Source organism: Telopea speciosissima, chromosome 2, assembly GCF_018873765.1.
Source record: "Telopea speciosissima isolate NSW1024214 ecotype Mountain lineage chromosome 2, Tspe_v1, whole genome shotgun sequence".
NCBI classification, from domain to species: domain Eukaryota; kingdom Viridiplantae; phylum Streptophyta; class Magnoliopsida; order Proteales; family Proteaceae; genus Telopea; species Telopea speciosissima.
In genome coordinates this window covers 76309572-76328841 of record NC_057917.1, presented here as the reverse complement: position 1 = coordinate 76328841, position 19270 = coordinate 76309572, and the positions used below count along the sequence as shown (strand labels likewise).

At 41.3% G+C, this 19270-nt stretch overlaps 2 protein-coding genes across 3 annotated transcripts; one reads left to right on the top strand and one right to left on the bottom strand.

Annotated features, from left to right (window-relative positions):
- Window positions 1-880: 880 nt before the first annotated feature.
- Window positions 881-9628, bottom strand: LOC122652930 (cationic amino acid transporter 5-like). Of its 2 annotated transcripts, none has more exons than XM_043846815.1 (3): window positions 9499-9627; window positions 3274-3275; window positions 881-2877 (listed from the first exon to the last, which is right to left on the bottom strand). In XM_043846815.1, the coding sequence occupies exons 1-3, from the start codon at window positions 9583-9585 to the stop codon at window positions 1140-1142; spliced, it is 1827 nt and encodes a 608-aa protein (XP_043702750.1). In that variant the 5' UTR covers window positions 9586-9627; the 3' UTR covers window positions 881-1139. The 2 variants fall into 2 exon arrangements, 1 of the variants encoding a protein (XP_043702750.1); XR_006331672.1 differs by lacking the exon at window positions 3274-3275 and adding an exon at window positions 9382-9385 and having other exon boundaries at window positions 2865-2877; window positions 9499-9628.
- A 306-nt stretch (window positions 9629-9934) lies between these two features.
- LOC122651130 (probable glutathione S-transferase parA) lies at window positions 9935-10270 on the top strand. The gene has a single exon (XM_043844454.1). The coding sequence runs from the start codon at window positions 9935-9937 to the stop codon at window positions 10268-10270; it is 336 nt and encodes a 111-aa protein (XP_043700389.1).
- Window positions 10271-19270: the final 9000 nt, after the last annotated feature.

Here is a 19270-nt window from a genome sequence, read left to right as displayed (position 1 = left end):
AAACTGTGTTTACAAGTGTACAAATAATTTTTTTTTGAATAATGAAAAACCTACGTTCTACCCAATAAAAAGAGAAGGACAAAAAAAGAAAACCTCATCTAACCAGTTCAGACCATTCTGTTAAGTTTTCCAAAGGATATGAACAAAAGATTTTATTTATAGGTCTATTTCCAAATAAGTTGAAACAGAGCAAATTTTCTATTGACTGAAAGTTTCAATGATAGAATTTGGTTGGTTCTTCTAGGATATAGGATTTGACCTAAGAATGATAGGATTTGGTTGGTTCTTCTAGGATATAGGATTTGACCTGAGTCATTGGATGTCCATCCTACAGTAATGCACTTTAAGTTAGGCTTTTTTCTGCAGGGACCCTAGGACTGAAAACTAAGAGTTGAATTTTTAAAAGTAATGAAAGTTCAATCTTGCAGACAGGAAGATACCTTAATATCAAGAAGCATAAGGATTTGGCAGAAACTAAGCATGACATATGGTCCTTCCCAGCCATTCCAACCTAAAGCATGACAAAGAAACAAAAGGGAATGATCTCATAAAAAAATGATACTTCTTACTTTTCACTATTTTTTTCTCTTTACACTTTAATGGCTAACTGTATGGATAGCTCTGCAACTAGAGTCAATACAGGTTTAATATAAATAACTAAAATATAAGACAAATACAGGAAGTCCTTCGGGTCATTTTAGGAAAAACACTTGCAAATAGATAACTCTAAAAGAATATGGAGTTCAAATCAAGTCTTGCATCATGCTTGGATATGCTCTATAACTAGTTATTCAAATTCCACTGTCCTACATCTTTGTAGTTATTCAAATTTCAGAGATAATTTTCAAAAGTAACTTTGTTTCACTAGTTTCCAAATCAATGGAATTTAGAACATAGCTTTAATTTCATATAGAAAGCTTAAACTTTCAGAGAAATTAAGCTTGTTTATTGCTCATTCCTAGCTATTGTACAATGCAGAAATAGAAAAACCAATGAGTTTGGAAAAAGAAAGATTGCAATATCTAACTGCCTGTTCAATTCACAAAAATCTATTTCAAGAGTCAGTGACATTGTTAAAAATAAAATAAGGATATCATTTTAATGAAAGAAAATAAAGTCATCATTGCCTTGAGAATCATCTATGTAATTATTTTCCCTTCCATAGGAACTCCTGGTTCATGTGGATTCTGATGAGCCATGTCATATGTTGCATGCAGACCAAAAAATACATAGTAAACCAACATCAGAGCAGTGCAGATACCAAACCTCACAAAAGCGATGTAACCTAATGATCCGATAAGAAATGTATTTATCCCAATTGACAAAGAAGGAAACCATGGGACCAGAGGGACACCCCAGACTTTTGGTACTCTCTGCTGAGGAAGAAGATACATAGCCACTGTCCCAATAAGCCAGATTGCCATTGTTACTGTGTACCCAGCCCATCCTCTATAATTCGAATTCCAGAGAGCCGTGGTTCCAATTGCAGAACCAATAATTGTCAATAGGCAGATAACCAATTTGAAAAGGTCAAACTTTGTACTGATATCCTTCACATAGTATCGCCTCACAAGCAATGCAACAGCCATAAGCATGAAAATGAAGAGTGTACTGAGGGATGAAACACTTGACAGGACATCCAAACTTGAGAACAATGCCACACATGCACTAGCAAGTGTTACCAAAAGTGTAGCATTAATAGGTGTTCCAGTTTTTGGGTGGACAAGAGCAAACCATGGTGGTATCATATGGGCTCGAGCAATCTGAGTAGTATAGCGTGCCTGACCGAGAGCACCCACCAACAAGCCAGTAGTCATCCCCTTCAGTGCCCCCAAAGCCACCAAGAACTTTGCCCATTTCATTCCCACACTCTGAAATGCCACAGAATAAGCTGCATTCACATCCAACTCAGAAGACTTCTGCATCATACAGAGTGACAGAGACATAACACAGTAGAGAACAGTGATCAATGACATAGATCCCACTAAACCCAAAGGTATATCCCTAGAGGGTTTCTTAGTTTCTTCTCCCATTGTAGCAATCATGTCAAAACCTGTATAAGCCCAGTACACAACGGCTGCAGCCTGAAACACCCCTTCTATTCCGTGTGGTAAGAAAGGGGTCATATTTGATGCTTTGGCATTAACAAAACCAGCAATAATTATAAACAGAATAACCACAGCACTAAGCACAGATGTAATCCAATTCACATACGATGTCTTCCTAGTCCCAGTTATGGCAATAGTCGAAGCAGTTATTAGTACAACCACTGCAATTGGGTCCAATAGATTGAACCCTTCTCCAAGCTTGCTGACTCTAATTCGTAACGAATCGGGTTCACGGTTGATCAGAGTCGCAAAATAAGAAGTCCAAGATCGACCGAGTCCAGCAGCACCCACGATACTCTCTAAGAGTATGTTACCGGCAGCGATGAATGCGATGAAGTCTCCTAATTCTATTCTGAGATAAGAGAAAGACCCACCTGCAACTGGGATCTCAACAGCGAATTCTGTATAGCAGAAAGCAGAGAGCAAGGCAGAGAGACCTGAAGCGGCATAAGATAGAACAATGGCAGGGCCGGCATGGTTGTGAGCTTCTTGACCTGTGAGAACGAAGATGCCAGTGCCGACTACAGAACCAAAGCTTAGCCAGATGAGATCCCACCATGTGAGGCATCGTTTCATGCTGTTCTCGCTCTGTCTGCTCAACACTTCCAACTCGTTCGACTCGGTGGAGCGGTCCAGTAGACGATCCTTGAATCGGAAACATGTCTGTGAGAGTGCTGATCCGTAGCTACCCCAGGTTTGGAAGGACTGTTCAGGGAAGAAATCCTGTTTGCTCCATCTCCAATAGCTTCTCCCTTGACCCTCTTCAGCCCTTCCATCCATGGTGATGTTGGAATCTCGAGAGAGACGACGATTGATAGGGATTGGTCTTCTGTGCTGTTTAGAGTTCTTTCCGATCTTGGACTGTGGAGCTTATATGGAATCATAATCGCAATTGAACGTGGCCGTAAAGCGAGGTGGGTGGGGGATGGGTATTAAGAGGGAAATTGAAGTAGACTCAAGACAATTACCAAAAACAAAGACACAAATTCTCTAATAATGCACTGTCAGTAAAACACGGCACGTGTCCTAACAGTGTGTCTACCCTGTAATGAAAAAGATAAATAAAAGGCAAGAGAAAGGGAATTTAGAATTGAGCTCGTCTCCAGGGAGGCGTGCGCCGAGGGTGCTTTCAGGGGGTATCTAGCGGTTGAGCTGTGCTGCACACATCTCGATGCACACCTAGAGATGTGTATGACACAGCCCAATGGTTGACAGCACCTTGGGCATTCCCTGCTCCCTGGAGACAATCTTGATCCAAGAATTTAGCTTGTCTCTAGGGAGCCCAGCATGCCTAGGGTGTTGCCAGCCGTAGGGCTGTGCTGCACACATCCCTAGGCATATGCCGAGATGTGTGCGAATGCCCCATGGCAGCACCCTCCCTGGAGACAGATCCTGAGATCTCTAATGATGTGTGATCTAGGAATCAATCTCATCAGTTTACTATTTTAAAGCCACACACTCTTCATTATAGATGTCTTGTCCTAAGCATACAGATTTTCACTATTTTCTGTAATACTAGTGACTCTAGTCAAGTAATCACACATTTTATTAAAAAAAAGAAAATCTAAATCAAACTAGATGTTTTCATGTAAGACATCACAATCCCATGAATGCCATTTAATGAATTCTTTGAAACCATTGTTGATTTTATTTTTTTGTTGGTAAAATTGTTGGGGGTTTGATATCTTGTATTGCATCGCTTGAATAATTATGCTAATTTCAAAGGGCCACTAAGAAGTTGTAGGGGTCGAAAGGAGGGGGGCTTAACTATGTTACTAGCAGGGCCTCAACAAACTAGCGGGTCCATGCGGGGGCTCGAGGGCAGCGTAAATTACTTCATTATGGGATTTCGTTATATATTGTAGCGAGACTTCTTATTACCATATGTTTACCATATGAGTCTTCATAGTTTATCCAATGACTAGGATAATTGATTCATTCCTATCCATATCATATTGATAGGAGTTAATTAGGGAATAATTGATGGTGATTGATCCATGTAATCTTTGTATATATTGATACATTAACATCAATAGAAACACATCGGTTTTATCCCATAATTCTAGTGCTATACGCTTAACACTTCTTTCTATCGATGAGTGAATATAACCATATTCTCCATTGATAGTGAAACAGATCTCATCTTATCGTGGACATAGACAATTGTATCGAATCATGTAAATCTTTATGTAGTTTTAGGATTGATAGCAGATTGGCAGAATCGTTTGGATTAGATTGGTATCAATCATGAGCGAATTTTGGGATAATCCTGTATCAATGGATTGGAATAGGACAGAGGTAACAAGGTAAAATTTTAAATAAACAAGAGGGGTAAATCTGTCCGACTCAAATAGATACAGGACAATCTAGATTGGTATTAGATTGATGATTTGATTAAGTTAGAAGATTGTTAGTCGTTAGACAACGAAATTTGATTAAGGCTTAGACCATGACCACTCTATCCAAAGGTCATAAAAGCCAAATCCATATGTGGCAATATTTTAGGTAGGTGTACATCAATAGGTCGTGTAAGAAATGCATTCCAATTTTTGCCTAATAAAATGGGGAAGTTAAAAAGATCAACAGCCGATTCTATTTCTAATTTCAGAAGCAGGGGATCCACAAGCAAGTCTGATTTATAATTTAGAAGCAGGGCCCACAATAGTCGTGTTTCTGTTTCTAATTTTTTGAATTTGCTTTCCCCCCTCTCTCTGGGTCCTTAACTTTCTATTTTGTTCATCTGTTTCACCGTTATATATATTGACTCCTAGTCCTAATTTGGTTTTCTAATTTCACTTTATATTGGAGTCGATTTGCTGCTTTCCAAAATCATATATTATATATATATATATATAGGACCACAGGTGTCCTTACTCTTCTTATAAACCAAGCCAAGGAAGGAAAGATGAGAAAAAGAAGAAACTCTCTTCAGTTCGTCACAGCATGTATTATTTGCCTTTCCATATCAATTATTTTTTAAAATCTCTTCCTTGCTTTGAATTCCTCCAACTAGACTTTTTTTTTGCTTTTGTTTTTCACAGCTTCAAAATTCGATTGAAGATGGTGCTCAATGTGGGTTTGAACATGGAAGTGGCCCGGAATGATCAGAAGAATGACATGGAATTTGTTCAGGAGGACGAGTTAGAAGCTCCAGAGGAGTTTGATGATGCCAATCAGGCCATCAATTTTGAGGATCTGGTCAACAACCCTGCAAAGTTGCTAGAATGGATTAGAAAGCAAAAATTAGAGTTGTCGCGTGAGATTGAGGGTCAGATGAGGAAGAACTTCGTTGAGGTACTTGAAAAGCTTCCCATTGCAATTCCTGATGATGAGCCTAAGATTCATGATACCCAGAAAAGGAAAGTTGATGCTTCTTTGAAGCTGGAAGACAAAAAGAGAGCGAAAAAGAAACAGAAACTAATGATGGTCAAGAAGAAGAAGAAAAAAAGGTGATCAATAATAATCCAGTGAATCGATCAGTTGCACCCAGGCATGCACCTGCAGTACCAGCAACAATGCCTAGAGAGCTTTTGAATGCAATAATCAATGAATATGGAGGTGACAATGTGGTGTGGGTGATAGAGAAGACACTAATTGCTACTGATGTGAGTGGGGGACATAACCGTCTATCCATACCAGAAAACCAAGTAAAGTTGGAAGAGTTCTTAAATGATACAGAAATAAGGCAAACATCAAACAAGGAGGAGATACTTGTAGATGTGTTGGTTTTGGTAATGGGAGCTGAAATGCCTGATTTGTGAAACTTGAACTTAAAAAAATGGATGATGAACAGAAGCAGCATATATGTATTAATAAAAATCTGGGGCAAGTTGGTGGTGAACAAACATTTACATGAGGGTGATACAGTCTAAATCTGGTCCTACAGAGCTTCACAAAATGGAGGAGGAGGGAAGAAGCTCTGTTTTGCAATTAATGTTCTTCAGTAATGATGTTTGTTCCCACAAGCGACCTAGAACAATGGCATTGAGATATCCCTTTTTATGATTTTTTTTTCCAAGGTTTTTCCCTTCAATTTGAGGGGCTTTTCACATCAAAATTTTGATGGCAATTAATATTTCTTTATGTGGCATGATTGTTTTCTATTTTATATTTTTGTGTAAATTTGTAGTGTTTCCTCCATTTATTATACTACTCTTGGTAGTGGTAAGGGCTTTAACTGTCAATAGTGGAGACGGATCCATATCCTCTACTGTCGCCTGTCCATCCTGCCGTGTGTTGCGCAGTTCTGTGTAGGGGAGTGGAGGGGCGACAGCTAATAAAAGCACGCGCGCTGGCATCTTAGGGGTGGGATTTCTGCCTTGTATGAGGGGTGATCATTTCATCCTGCACTGTATCTAGGCGTGGCCTGCCCCCGTGGAACCACGCAATACTAAAAGCTCAAACTTGATAAATTTTTTTCAAGTTCATAAACCCTTTCCTTTACCCAAACAAAAAAAACCCTTTCCAGTTTGATTCCAGTCCAATTATAAAACAAATTGAGAAATTTTTTGGCATGATGCTTCATATGGTAGAATGGGACTCAAAATTTGACAAGTGCCATCCCAGGGAAGATTGAAGAGCAGCCACTAAAAGAAAATTAACTTGACAGGATCATGAGTTCATGAGTTCAAACCACCTTGGGCCTTATCCCAGCCCCTACCCCCCTATGAAAGCTCTCCAATACCAAAAAAATAATTTGACAGGATCATTGTAAACACTTCTCTTTCTAATAACGGAGAACCACGGTCCACTCTTCAAATAGACTAGGTCAACCCAGGCCCATGTAAGACTCAACAATTCCATGAATGGCGTGGCAATATTTATGGACTAGTCACGTATTATCCCAAACAATTCGCCTAAATTCCATCCCCAATTCACTTCCCACTTCCAGTTCGGGAGAAGGCGCTTTCAGTTTCAACCACTTCCAAGAAAGGGAGGGAATTTACCATCTTTTCCCCTATTATGTTTGCTTGTAATCCTGACAGCCAAACAAAGTGGACAATAGAGATTGATAATCCATCAAAGCATTTGACAAGATTCGGTTTGTCCACGTTAGTATTAATTAAAGAGTGCAGTGGTTCATCCCGTTCACTAGGGTGAACCGGCATGGATATTTGGGTAAGTGGTTTGAGGTTTTGGGTACGGTTTGAATGACTCCTTTCCTAAGAAGACAAGAACCAAAATTAACGAAAACCATCTAATTAAGCTTAGCCCTCATCTCAGAGTCTTTTACTTGTTGGAGGTCGGTCAATCATAATTGAACCAAGATCAACCAAACCATAACCAGCTCATCAGTGTGTGTGGTTCAATCCCCTGGCCAATCAATTTTCAACCTTCTGAAATAATTAGAAATTTCTTTCTGAATCTATTTTTTTTTTTTAAACATGATCAATAAATAGCCATAATTAATATGTTATGAGTATCCCTATGATCCCGGTTCAACTTCAGAGTTCAGACAATATATAGTAAGGAATAATTATCAACTCCAATTCACTATCCGTCCCAATTTCCTATAATCCCTCACATAGGAGTAGAAATGACCACCCTACTACCTGCCCGAACACACTGCCCAAGGTGAGATAGGATGGTCATTTCCGCTCCTATGTGAGGAATGTGAGGAATTGGAGCAGGCAGCGAATTGGAGGAGCGAACCAGAAAACCGTTAGTTATGCCTTTTTCTCTCTCGATCTCTAGAGCGAGCGTGCGTGCGGAAGACTAGTCAATTAATTTTACATCAAACTAAAACTGATGGGCTAGAGGGGCTTCATGGCTGGGCCCTTTGGGCCTTTGGGCCTTTGGGGCCTAAAGACTTGCTGTCTCATGTGGCTTAAGGGCTGGAGGCATGGTCTTCAAAGCCGCATTAGCGTAGAGTTGGCGAGAATTACCAGAATTGGTCTTCTATTGTGTGGCCATAACATCAACACCAAAATATTTATATCAACATTTATCTGGAAGTCTTGATCAATACATATTGATTTCTGAGCATTTGAACACGACAACAACAGATGAAAAAGGGAAACCTTGTATAAAGGTTAAAATCAGACGGTACCAATTGATTTTAATTATGACCACCAATCTTAGTTCAGATCCGATTTAAATTTGGACCAGAATTTAAAATAGGTTTAGGTTGGGCCTTAATTTTGGGGTTTTATTATTGTACTAGGCTGAAATTTAAAACCCAAAAGTAATAAACCAACAACCATGGATCATTACCCAAACCAGAAAAAAAAATAACAGAAAAGTCCATTCAACCTTCAAAAGAACTTATTATACTGCTACCAAAACAAAGTACATAAACATAAACCAACCATGTATTAGTCAATCCAGACAATAGATGCTGCCCCACCTTTACAATTTTTTTTATTCATTCTCCACTTTTCTTTCCCAGCACCACCATCCGATCAGATGGCTAGGTTCATAGCAATTCAGATCCTGTATGGGGCGCTGCCCGTAGCGGCCTGAGCGGTGCAGACACATGGGTGCTTGCAATGACCGTCTTACCCCCGCTTGGGCAAGGCAGTCAATGCATGCACCCATGTGTCTACGCCGCTCAGGCCACTAGGGGAAATCGCACCGTAGAAGATTTGGATCCGATTCGTAGAGTCTAATGAAATTGGGTTCCATAGAAAACTGCTGGCCAATAGGGAAAGTGCATGCCACCCGGTTGAGCAGCGCACATTGCTCTCCACCCTGATAGAGTGGTATGCAAAATTACCACCCCACCCCTGATGAGTTTGATGATCATTTTGCGTGCCCTAGACACGCCAGGGTGGCTTTCTTTCTCCCATTTAACATAATCATATAAAAGAGAAAACACTGTAGATACCATGAGCACCCCTCTTTTCACCTACCATTGATTATTATGGGATTGTTTTTGGATTCAATTAATGACCATTGATTGCCCACTTATATCATAACCTTGCAAAGCAAGGCAGAGTCAAACGAAATACGTTTGGATCGAAATCAAACTTTGAAGTCAGCGCTGATGTCTAAAGGTTCTTTCTTCTTTTTGAATTTGTGTATCCTCTGCAACCCAACCGCACAAACCAGCTCTATTCAATTCATGGATGACGCAACCGATGATGAACATCCGTAGTACTTCAGATCGAAGTTTCTAGAAATCTAATTAATTAACATGGACTGCAAGAAGAGACGATTTTGTAACTTGTGGGTTAATTTAAATTTTAGATTAAATTAAATCTCTATAAATATACCCCTTCAGCTACATGGTTTAATACACAAAACACAAACCGGCTTCATAAAAGCTTCCAACAAAGCTTCTATTTTCGATTCAGTAACAATGGCAGACGAGGTGGTTCTCTTGAATGCTTGGGCCAGTCCCTTTGGGATGAGAGTGAGAATCGCCTTGGATGAGAAAAGTGTGGAATACCAATACAGGGAAGAGAACCTCCAAGAAAAAAGTCCTCTTCTGCTGCAGATGAACCCAATTCATAAGAAGATCCCTGTCTTGCTCCATAATGGAAAACCCATCTGTGAATCTCTCAGCATTGTTCAATACATTGACGAGACATGGAAGGACGACAAAGCTCCTCCATTGTTGCCTTCTGATCCTTACCAACGAGCCCAGGCCAGATTCTGGGCTGACTACATCGACAATAAGGTACTTACTTCATTCTCTTACTCTAATTAATCTATGCTTGCATCATCATCATCATCTTTTCTTTCTTAGTTGAGTTTTCATTACACCTGGGAATTCGTCTGCTACGAAATAATCTTTTATCGATCAATTCGAACTTTTGGGATAGAAATTTTACATGGTATCTTCTTTATTTGTGTGAATTAAATTGCAGGTTTTCAGCAGTGTGATGGGAATATTGCGGAGTCCGAAAGGAGAAGAACAAGAGAAGGCTAAGAAGGAATTCATAGAGGCATTGAAGGTCTTGGAAGAAGAACTTGGAGACAAGCCTTACTTTGGTGGTGACAATTTTGGGTTCTTGGATTTGAGTTTTGTGGCCTTCTACTCCTGGTTTTATGCCATGGAGACTTTAGTCAATTTCGACATAGAGGCCGAGTGTCCAAAGTTGATTGAATGGGCCAAGAGGTGCATGGAGAAGAAGGAAAGTGTGGCTAAGTCCCTTCCTGATCCACTCAAGATCTATGATTTCGCTCTTCAAATGAGAAAGAAGCTTGGTTTAGATTAGATTAGATGGGAATTGAAGACAGGTACAGAGGAGCACTAGTGTGACAATCTTGGATTTCAAATAAAGTTCCTCTTTTGATTTTTTTTTATTTTTTATTTTTTAATCTCTTTTCTTCAGTTATATATAGGTTAGTGGGAGCAAGGCAGGGCTAGAATAGTTGAAACTTAGGGACAGGTCATTGACTTATCAGATCATGGGGAGTCCTAATTCCCACATATTATTGTAATCATGCTAAATTACTGTTAATTCCTTAATAAATCATATGCTAAATTTTATCTTATAAAAGTTTTATTATAGTTTATGTTGGTAATAAGATAAGAAATAATAAGTAATAATTTTAAGTTTCACGTGAATTCTTTATTATTGGATTTGATATACTTTCTCACTAGAAGAAAACATCCTTCATGGTGTTTTCTCTTGTCCAAAAGACCCTCCATATTAACATTTTTCAAGAAATTCTATTTTCCTTAAATAGAAGGGACTCTCTCTCCTTTGCCTCTTGAGTAAGCACACCTGGGTATCTACCCAGGGGCAAAGGCATCATCTCACGGTGCCTTGTGAGAGGGCGTAGGAAACACCACCAAGTAGAGATCTTTTTCCCTAAATTTATTTGGGAGAAAGAACTTTACTTGGTCATGTGTGGCGCACGACCTCTATACTCACACATGGCCTCGTGAAATGATCACAACACCCCATGAAAAGGTAAAAATCCCTAAAAAAGTGGCAGTCATTTCACTCGTCTTGTGCCTTTCCCTATGTCTGGATGTAGGGGCCACGCACCATGTGACTAGTTAACGTTCTCTCTCCCTTATTATTTTTAACTAATCTACTTGTACAAAAGAACTAGGGATGCAACCGTGTGGGTAGGGTATTTAAAAACCTATACCTAACTAGGGATCCCTATCCCTCAGACTAAGCCTAGACTAGTTCGGTCTAGTTAGAAATCAGTCCAGGACATTCTCAGCCAGGCCTAGCATGTATGATCTCAAGGTTGACTGATTAGGCACAACTTTTGACATTTTTCTGAAAGGCAGCGTTCCCCTTGCGCCTGGAAGGAGGGGTACAAAATGATCACCCCCTCCTAATGAAAGATGAAAATCATGTTCTTATTGATGCTTCTACAATCTATGCACACTCCCATTGACCTCGTATTGCTGTTGGGGCCATGCTGTTTTTCAAGGAATCCTCTCTCCCGTAAGACGAATAATAGGGAAAAATCTTATCATAATACTTGAAATGGTGAGATGAGATTCAAAATTCGGCATGTGCCTAATCTTAGAGGAGAGTAAAAAAAAATTTGATGCGACATTTTGATTGAGAAAATCTTCCTTTGACATGGTCATTTAAATAGTTCTATTTTTATAACGAGGTAACTCATGGTCCCACCCTTCAAATGGACCTGTTAGACCCTGGGTCCATGTAATGATGTAAGACCCCACAATCCCCATGGAAGTCATTTATATTAGTGTTGACAAAAAGTGAGTGAATTTCTAACCTTCACTACGTAGCATAGAGAGAGAATTGCATTCAGACTAAATCATTCTCCGCTTGATTTGGCAAGTGTAAAAAGTAATAAAATCTTGGTACAGAGGATCTGAATGGTTAAACCCCCTTACCAGTTTTTTTGATTTTTCAAAAAATATTTAGAAGGCTTTTTTTTTTTTTTTTTTTTTTGTTTTTTTGTTTTTTTGTGGGTAACAATATTTTGCACCATGGCAACTGAATTGGCTACAAAGGAGAGATGATGATCTTTTTTCTTCTTTCCTCTTCTTTCCTTCCACGGCTTCTTGTTGCAGCAGGGACAACAGGATAATTGGGTTATTAGGGTTTGTAATAGTAATAAGGACACCTCTAATCCTAAAAACCAGATCAAACTGGATAAAATTTTTTCAGTTTATAAATCCTTTTCCCGTTTGATGCCAATCCGATTATAAAACAAATTGAAAAAAATCTTGGTATAATGTTTCGTATGGTAGAATGGAACTCAAAATTTGACATTTTCCATTCGATTGAGAAAAACTTTCTTGACAGGGTTATATAAACAATTTTCTTTCTTATAAGAGGGAACCCATAGTCCACCCTTCAGCCAAAGCCCATGTAAGACATCACAATCCCATGAATGGCATTAAATTAATTCTTTGAAACTATTGTTGGGTTTTTTTTTGGTAAAGTTATTGGGGGGTTTGATGTCTTGTACTTTGTCGCTTGTATAACTATGCTAAATTCAAAGAGCCCTTAAGAAGTTGTAGGGATCGAAGGCGGGGGTTAATATATGTTATTTGCGGAGGTCAGCAGTCCCCCGTAAATTAACTTTATATAGGATTTTGTTATATATTGTAGCGAGGCTTCTTTCTTTGTAAGTAATCTGAGAGAGGCTTAACACTAAGTGATAATAATCATATTCTCCATTGATGGTGAAACAAATCTCATTTCATCGTGGACGTAGGCAATCTTATCGAATCATGTAAATCCTTAGGTGGTTTTAGGGATCGGTAGCGGATAGGTAGAATCGTTTGGATCAGATTGGTATCAATCATTAGCGATCTCGATTTTGGGATAATCCTGTATCAATCATTGATTGGTACGGGCCAAGGGTAAAAATATTAAAAAAATATATATTTTTTAAAATAAACAATAGGGGTACATCATTCCAATTCAAATCGATACAGGACGATCTGGATGGGAATCAGAGAGCTGATTTGATTAAGTTAGCAACAAAATTTGATTAAAAGCCACATCCATACGTGGCAATATTTTAGGTAGGTGTACATTAACAGGTCGTGTAGGAAATGTATTCCAATTTCTGCCTAATCATAAATGGGGAAGTTAAATTAAGAGTTAAAATTAACCCAATCTCCAAACGAAACCAAACCTAGTTTGGTCGACCCAACTAGAATGGTCGATTCTAATTTTAGAAGTAGGGGACCCACAGGCAAATCTGATTTACAATTTAGAAGCAGGGGAGCCTATATCTGGCTCCTGTCCTGCAGTGGCGGGAGCTGGAGGGTCCAGCCCATGGAAACCACCCAAAAACAGGGGGTGATGTAGTCATTTCACATGTGGGGCCCAGGTGGGACCCACCTGTGAAATGACCACCCAACCCCTATTTTCGTTGTCGTTTAGCTGGGCTGGACGCTCCAGCTCCCGCCACTGCAGGACAGGAGCCAAATCGCCACGCCACACTAGTCGATTTAGTTTCTAATTTTAGAATTTGCTTTTTCCTCTCTCTCTCTCTCTGTTGGGTTTATATTAGGGTAAATTACACGTCACCCCCTGATTTTCAAACGAAACTCAGATCACCTCTTGGTTTTTGAAAAAACTCAAATCACCCCCTCTACAGTAACGGTGTTAGTCTGCTGTTACTTATTGGTGTGAAAGGACTATTTTACCCTTTACTAAAACATTAGAATTAAATTTATACTACTACCCTTCCTTCATCTTCAACATTGGTCAAGGGTAGTTTAGAGATTTAAATTTATTTAACTGGTTGACATCATCGCTTAACAGCATAAAACTAACGGTAGGGACTAATTTGTCATATTGGGGTCTAAACCAGGGGTGATTTGAGTTTTTTCAAAAACCAGGGGTGATCTGAGTTTCGTTCGAAAACCAGGGGTGATATGTAATTTACTCTTTATATTATGGGAAAATATCATCCCCCTCCCCTCTAAGTTTGCCTAATATCAATCAAGTACCCAAGTTTTGAAAAATATCTACTCCCTCCTTTACTTTATAAAGATTCTATCAACCGTACCCTAACCGTTAAAAAATGCTATTAAGGGATGATGTGGCATGTACAAAATTTATAAAACCCCATAATACCCTTAATGTTATATTATTCCAATTTTGCCCTCTTCAACCCCAACACTTCGGTCTTCTCTGAAGAGATCCCTCCATTGTAAACCAGAGCCTTCAGATGTTCATGATGATGTCGTTTATTTGCAGAGATTTCATTAGACCTACCAGAAGTGATGAAGTCGAGCGAGAAGACGGGAAAGTAGCAGTGCTCCAGTGACAAATCTGAGAAGACTTGTTGGTTGAAAACGGAGGGGTTTTGGGGGGGGGGGGGGGGAAGAAGAACATAGAGAAAGGGTTTTCTATTTTTGGTTCTGTACTCTCTCTCACCCTCTCTGCTCTTCTTCTTCTCACTCTTTTTTGTTTTTCTGGTTCTGGCGGAACCAAGGAGTGTTGGATTGGGGTTTTTGGAAAAGGAAGACAGTGGGGTTGGTTCTGGGAAAAAATGAGAAGGGGTGGTTCGATTAGTTTGCAGAAGGGTTTCAACTTTTTTTCCCCCCTGCTATATAGTGAGATAGAAGGGAAAGGGAAGGTGGGTTTGGGGTTTCAGACGCATTGGCATCTTCTTCTAATCTTCTAACTATCCTGGGTATTTCTCTGCTTTCAAATTATACTCAAAACTTTGCTCTGCAACTGCTTTCTGTTCTTGACAAGAACTATTTCCAAGAGCAAGTTTGAACCAACCATTGGATCTGTACAAAAGAAGCTAAATATCAAGGGAAGTCAATCCATGAGAGTCATTCACGACCACAATTATTTTTATTTTGGAAAGAACACCCTCCACATCTACAATGCCTCTACCTATCTGAAAATAGAAAGAGTCATTCACGACCACAAACACTGCAAGTTTGAGAAAAAAACCTAGTTCAAAAATCTTCATGAAACACCTAGACTATATATTACTTCAAACTTCAAGCCTTTCAGAAATCACCCAACACTTCTTGAAGGTAGACTTGGACAACCCATCACACGGATGCATTTAGGAATTTGCTACCGAATGAGATTCTAAGAAAGAGGGAAGGAAGGAAGTCAGAAAAGGAACTTAGAACCAGAAACCAGAGAAGCTCGCTAATATGGAAAAAAAAAAAAATGGAAAAATGGAAATTCAAGAAAAAGGATTTTGTTATCCAGCGGTGGATGTGAGGTCCAGTGGTAGGATGCATGACCCACGTAATCCATTCTTCCAAATAGCCCCTAAGCAGTTCCAAAAGTCCAAATTGGATAATGGAACTGCCGGAAATAGGGGAACTGATTCAAAATTGCATTCCTAAGCTTCATTGAAGGGTTTTTAAATTTCTGAACTTTGTGTCAACCCGTTAGAAAGAAGAAATTAAGTTTGGTGATTTGGTGGAAAAAAGAGCCACGCATTGGGGATTTTTTGAAACAGAACGAATACGAATGGATTAAGAGATTCAGATTCAGTTAGGAAAACCTATAGTTTATAGTTAAAAAAACACTGTAGGTTAGGGGTTTGTATTCGATTAAGAGCGATACCATCTCAAGGGTACATGCAGTGGGAAAGCTTGCACGCTCGATGAATTCATACACTCAAGGTTCTTGTTTTGGGGTTGAAGAAGAAGAACACAGGGTTTTTTGGGAAGAAGCTGCAAAAGGAGTTTTGGGGTTGAGGAGGGTAAAATTGGAATAAAATAACATTAAGGGTATTATGGGGTTTAAGAAGAAGAAGAAGAATGAAGAAGGGGTGGGTCCCACTCCAGAAACCTTTTTTACTCCAATTAAAGGGTAATATCGTCTTTTAAACTCTTATTTTAACACTGTCAATCACTTAGGGTACGGTTGATATAATCTTTATAAAGTAGGGGAGGGGGTAGATATTTTTCAAAACTTGGGTACTGGATTGATATTAGGCAAACTTGGAGGGGAGGGGGATGATATTTTCCCTTATATTATTCACTCCTAGTCCTAAATTCCTAATTTCACTCTACATTGGAGTGGATCTGCTGCCTGCTTTCCAAATTCATGTATAAATAGGACTATAGGTGGAATAGGCGAACTCGACCCCTATAAATAAAGCTTCGATCACTTCACTCTCACCTTGCGCATTCTGCGAAGACTTCTTCGATCTCACAGTTTCTATCTCTCACTCTCTCTCTAATTTGACTCTTTATAATTACAGTGAAAGAAAGTATGGACAGTGAAGCGGGGTCATCTCGGAATCCTAACAAATATTATCAATTCCACAAGGACACCGGCCACGACACCGAGGATTGTTATCAGCTGAAAAGAGAAATTGAAGAGCTGATAAAGGCGGGCCACTTGAAGCGATATGTCAAGGGAGGTCGTGAAGAGCGTGGGGGTCGGCGACCTGAAGAGCGCGAGCAAAGAAGAACCGAGCCAAGACCCGCAAATAGGCGACCTGAGCGAGATGAAGATAAAGCCCGAGCTGAGAAGAAAGAGGACGGGTCCGGGCCGAGCAATGACAAGCGAGCTCCCATATACACCATCCTCGGAGGGCCCGGACAAGAGACTACTCGAAAAGCCAAGGCAAACGCACGGTTTGTCGAAGTCACCGAGATGCCCACCAAGAAGTTCAAGCCAGCGGCGACGATTTCCTTTACTGATGCCGACCTCGAAGGTATAAGTTTGCCTCATGACGATGTTTTAGTGGTACAGGTAGAAATTGCAAAGAGACCCGTCCATCGAGTATTGGTCGATACCGGCGCATTCGTGGACCTTATGTCGCTAGATGCGTATCGGCAATTTGGCTTTGGCGACGAAGCGCTCAAGCCGGAGGGCACCTCACTTCATGGGTTCTCGGGAGCTGCCGCGACCATTAAGGGTTCAATCCACCTGCTGGTCAAGATCGGGCAAGCTCCATGCCAGGCGACAATCCAGGTCAAATTAATGGTAGTACGGTTGGTAGTGGCTTTCAACGCCATACTAGGCCGCCCTTCACTGACCGCTCTCCAAGCCATCATCTCCCCGATGCACATGAAGATGAAGTTCCCCACCGAGAACGGAATCGGCGAAGTTCGAGGCGACCAGAAGAAGGCACGGGAGTGCTATGCTACTTTTGTCAAGCAAAACAAAGGCAATGTCCGAGGAATGGCGATGTGCGTCGAACACCTCCCAGAAGATCAGCGGGATGAGCTCATCGAGAGGAGAGGACGACCTGTGGAAGACCTGACCCCGTTCCCCCTCAGGGATGAGGACCCAGCAAAGGTGGTCCAGCTCGGATCATTGCTGAATGAAGATCAGAGGAATCAGCTCAGAATTTTCTTAAGGGCGAACGCCGATGTCTTTGCCTGGTCGGCTGCCGACATGACGAGCATACCCAGGCATATAGCAGTACACCGGCTCCACGTAGATCCAGGTCGAAAACCAATTCGGCAGAAGAGAAGGAACTACGCACTTGATCGACAAACTGCAATCAAAGAAGAGGTGGAGAAGCTCCGCCGATCAGGGTTCATCCGAGAAGAAAAATTCCCAACCTGGTTGGCTAACGTCGTCATGGTCCCCAAGCCAAACGGAAACTGGAGAATGTGTGTCGACTACACCGACCTCAACAAGGCTTGTCCAAAAGATGAGTACCCGCTACCTCAGATCGACCTCTTGATCGACGCCACGGTAGGCCACGAGATGCTGAGTTTCATGGACACATATTCCGGCTACAACCAAATCATGATGCATGAGGAGGACGAGCCATACACGACATTCCGAACTGACCAAGAAAACTTTTGCTACAAGGTCATGCCGTTCGGATTGAAAAACGCTGGAGCGACTTACCAGCGGCTCCTAAACTATATGTTCCGCGAGCAGATCGGAAGAAACATGGAAGTCTACGTGGACGACATGTTAGTGAAGAGCTTAAAAACCAAACACCACTTGGCCGACCTGGAAGAAGCCTTTGGCGTATTGAGGAAGAATCAAATGAAGCTGAACCCCGCCAAGTGTGCATTCGGCGTGACCTCGGGAAAATTCCTCGGCTTCATGCTCTCTGTCAGAGGGATCAAAGCCAATCCGGCAAAAATCAGGGCTATCCAAGGGATGAGCCCTCCAAGGACGATCTGAGAAGTACAGAGGTTAAACGGACGGGTGGCGGCGTTGGCACGATTCATGTCGAGGTCGGGCGACAAGTGCTTACTGTTCTTTAAGGCACTCAAGAACATCCGGAACCCGAAGGACGTCATCTGGTCGGACGAATGCCAGGAAGCTTTTGATGAGCTGAAGAAATATTTGGAGAACCCGCCTCTTCTCAGCCGACCCGAGCCAAAAGAGGAGCTTCAAGTTTACTTAGCTGCTACCCCTGTAGCGGTTAGCGTGGTGTTGATTAGGGAAGAAAGTCGAACTCAAAGACCCATATACTACATCAGCCACGTTCTTGTCGACGCCGAGACAACATACTCCGGGTTTGAGAAAGTAACATTCGCTCTTGTTACGGCCGCAAGGAAACTAAGGCCATACTTCCAAGCTCATCCGATCACGGTACTGATCGACCAGCCACTCAAGAAGATATTGCACAAACCCGACGTTTCAGGACGGCTGATCACCTGGGCGGTTGAGCTAAGTGAATACGATATAAGCTATCGTCCGAGGACGGCGATAAAAGGATAAGTCCTTGCCGACTTCATCGCCGAATGTACAGGGCCCGACCTTGAAGTCGGGGAAGATAAGACAGTAGAAGAGGTTGGGGCTACGGCCGACCCGACTTGGACCATGAATGTCGACGGCTCAAGCAACTCCAGAGGAAGCGGGGCCTGCCTGATCCTGGTGAGCCCCGAAGGGTTTCTGATCCAATATGCCCTGAGGTTCAAGTTTCTCGCCTCGAACAATGAGGTCGAGTATGAAGCCCTCCTAGCAGAACTTCGAGTAAGCAAAGCAATGGGCGTAAAGCGGTTGAAGGTGTGAGGAGACTCCCAACTCGTGGTCAACCAGGTCAATGGAGACTATGAGGCGAGAGACGAAAGGATGATAGCTTACCTGAGCCGAGCACGAGATCTAATTTCTGAACTCGAGCACTTTGAGATGACTCGAATACCGAGAAAAGAGAATGCTGCGGCTGACTCCTTGTCAAAGTTGGCTGAGGCCGACCTCCAATATCTGAGCCGATGAGTGTACATAGAGATCTTGGAGAAACCCTCCTTACAAGAAGAAAGCGTAAAGCACATTGAAGAGGATGGGCCGACCTGGTTGGACCCCATTGTCAACTACTTGGAGAATGACCTGCTCCCGGAGAATCAAGAC

Bases quoted from the DNA above. Each gene is read 5' to 3' on its own strand.
- LOC122652930 (XM_043846815.1), bottom strand. From the start codon at position 9,585: ATGGAGCAAGACAGGGATCTTCTTATGAATTGGGTTCATCTGCAGCAG.
- LOC122651130 (XM_043844454.1), top strand. From the start codon at position 9,935: ATGGGAATATTGCGGAGTCCGAAAGGAGAAGAACAAGAGAAGGCTAAG.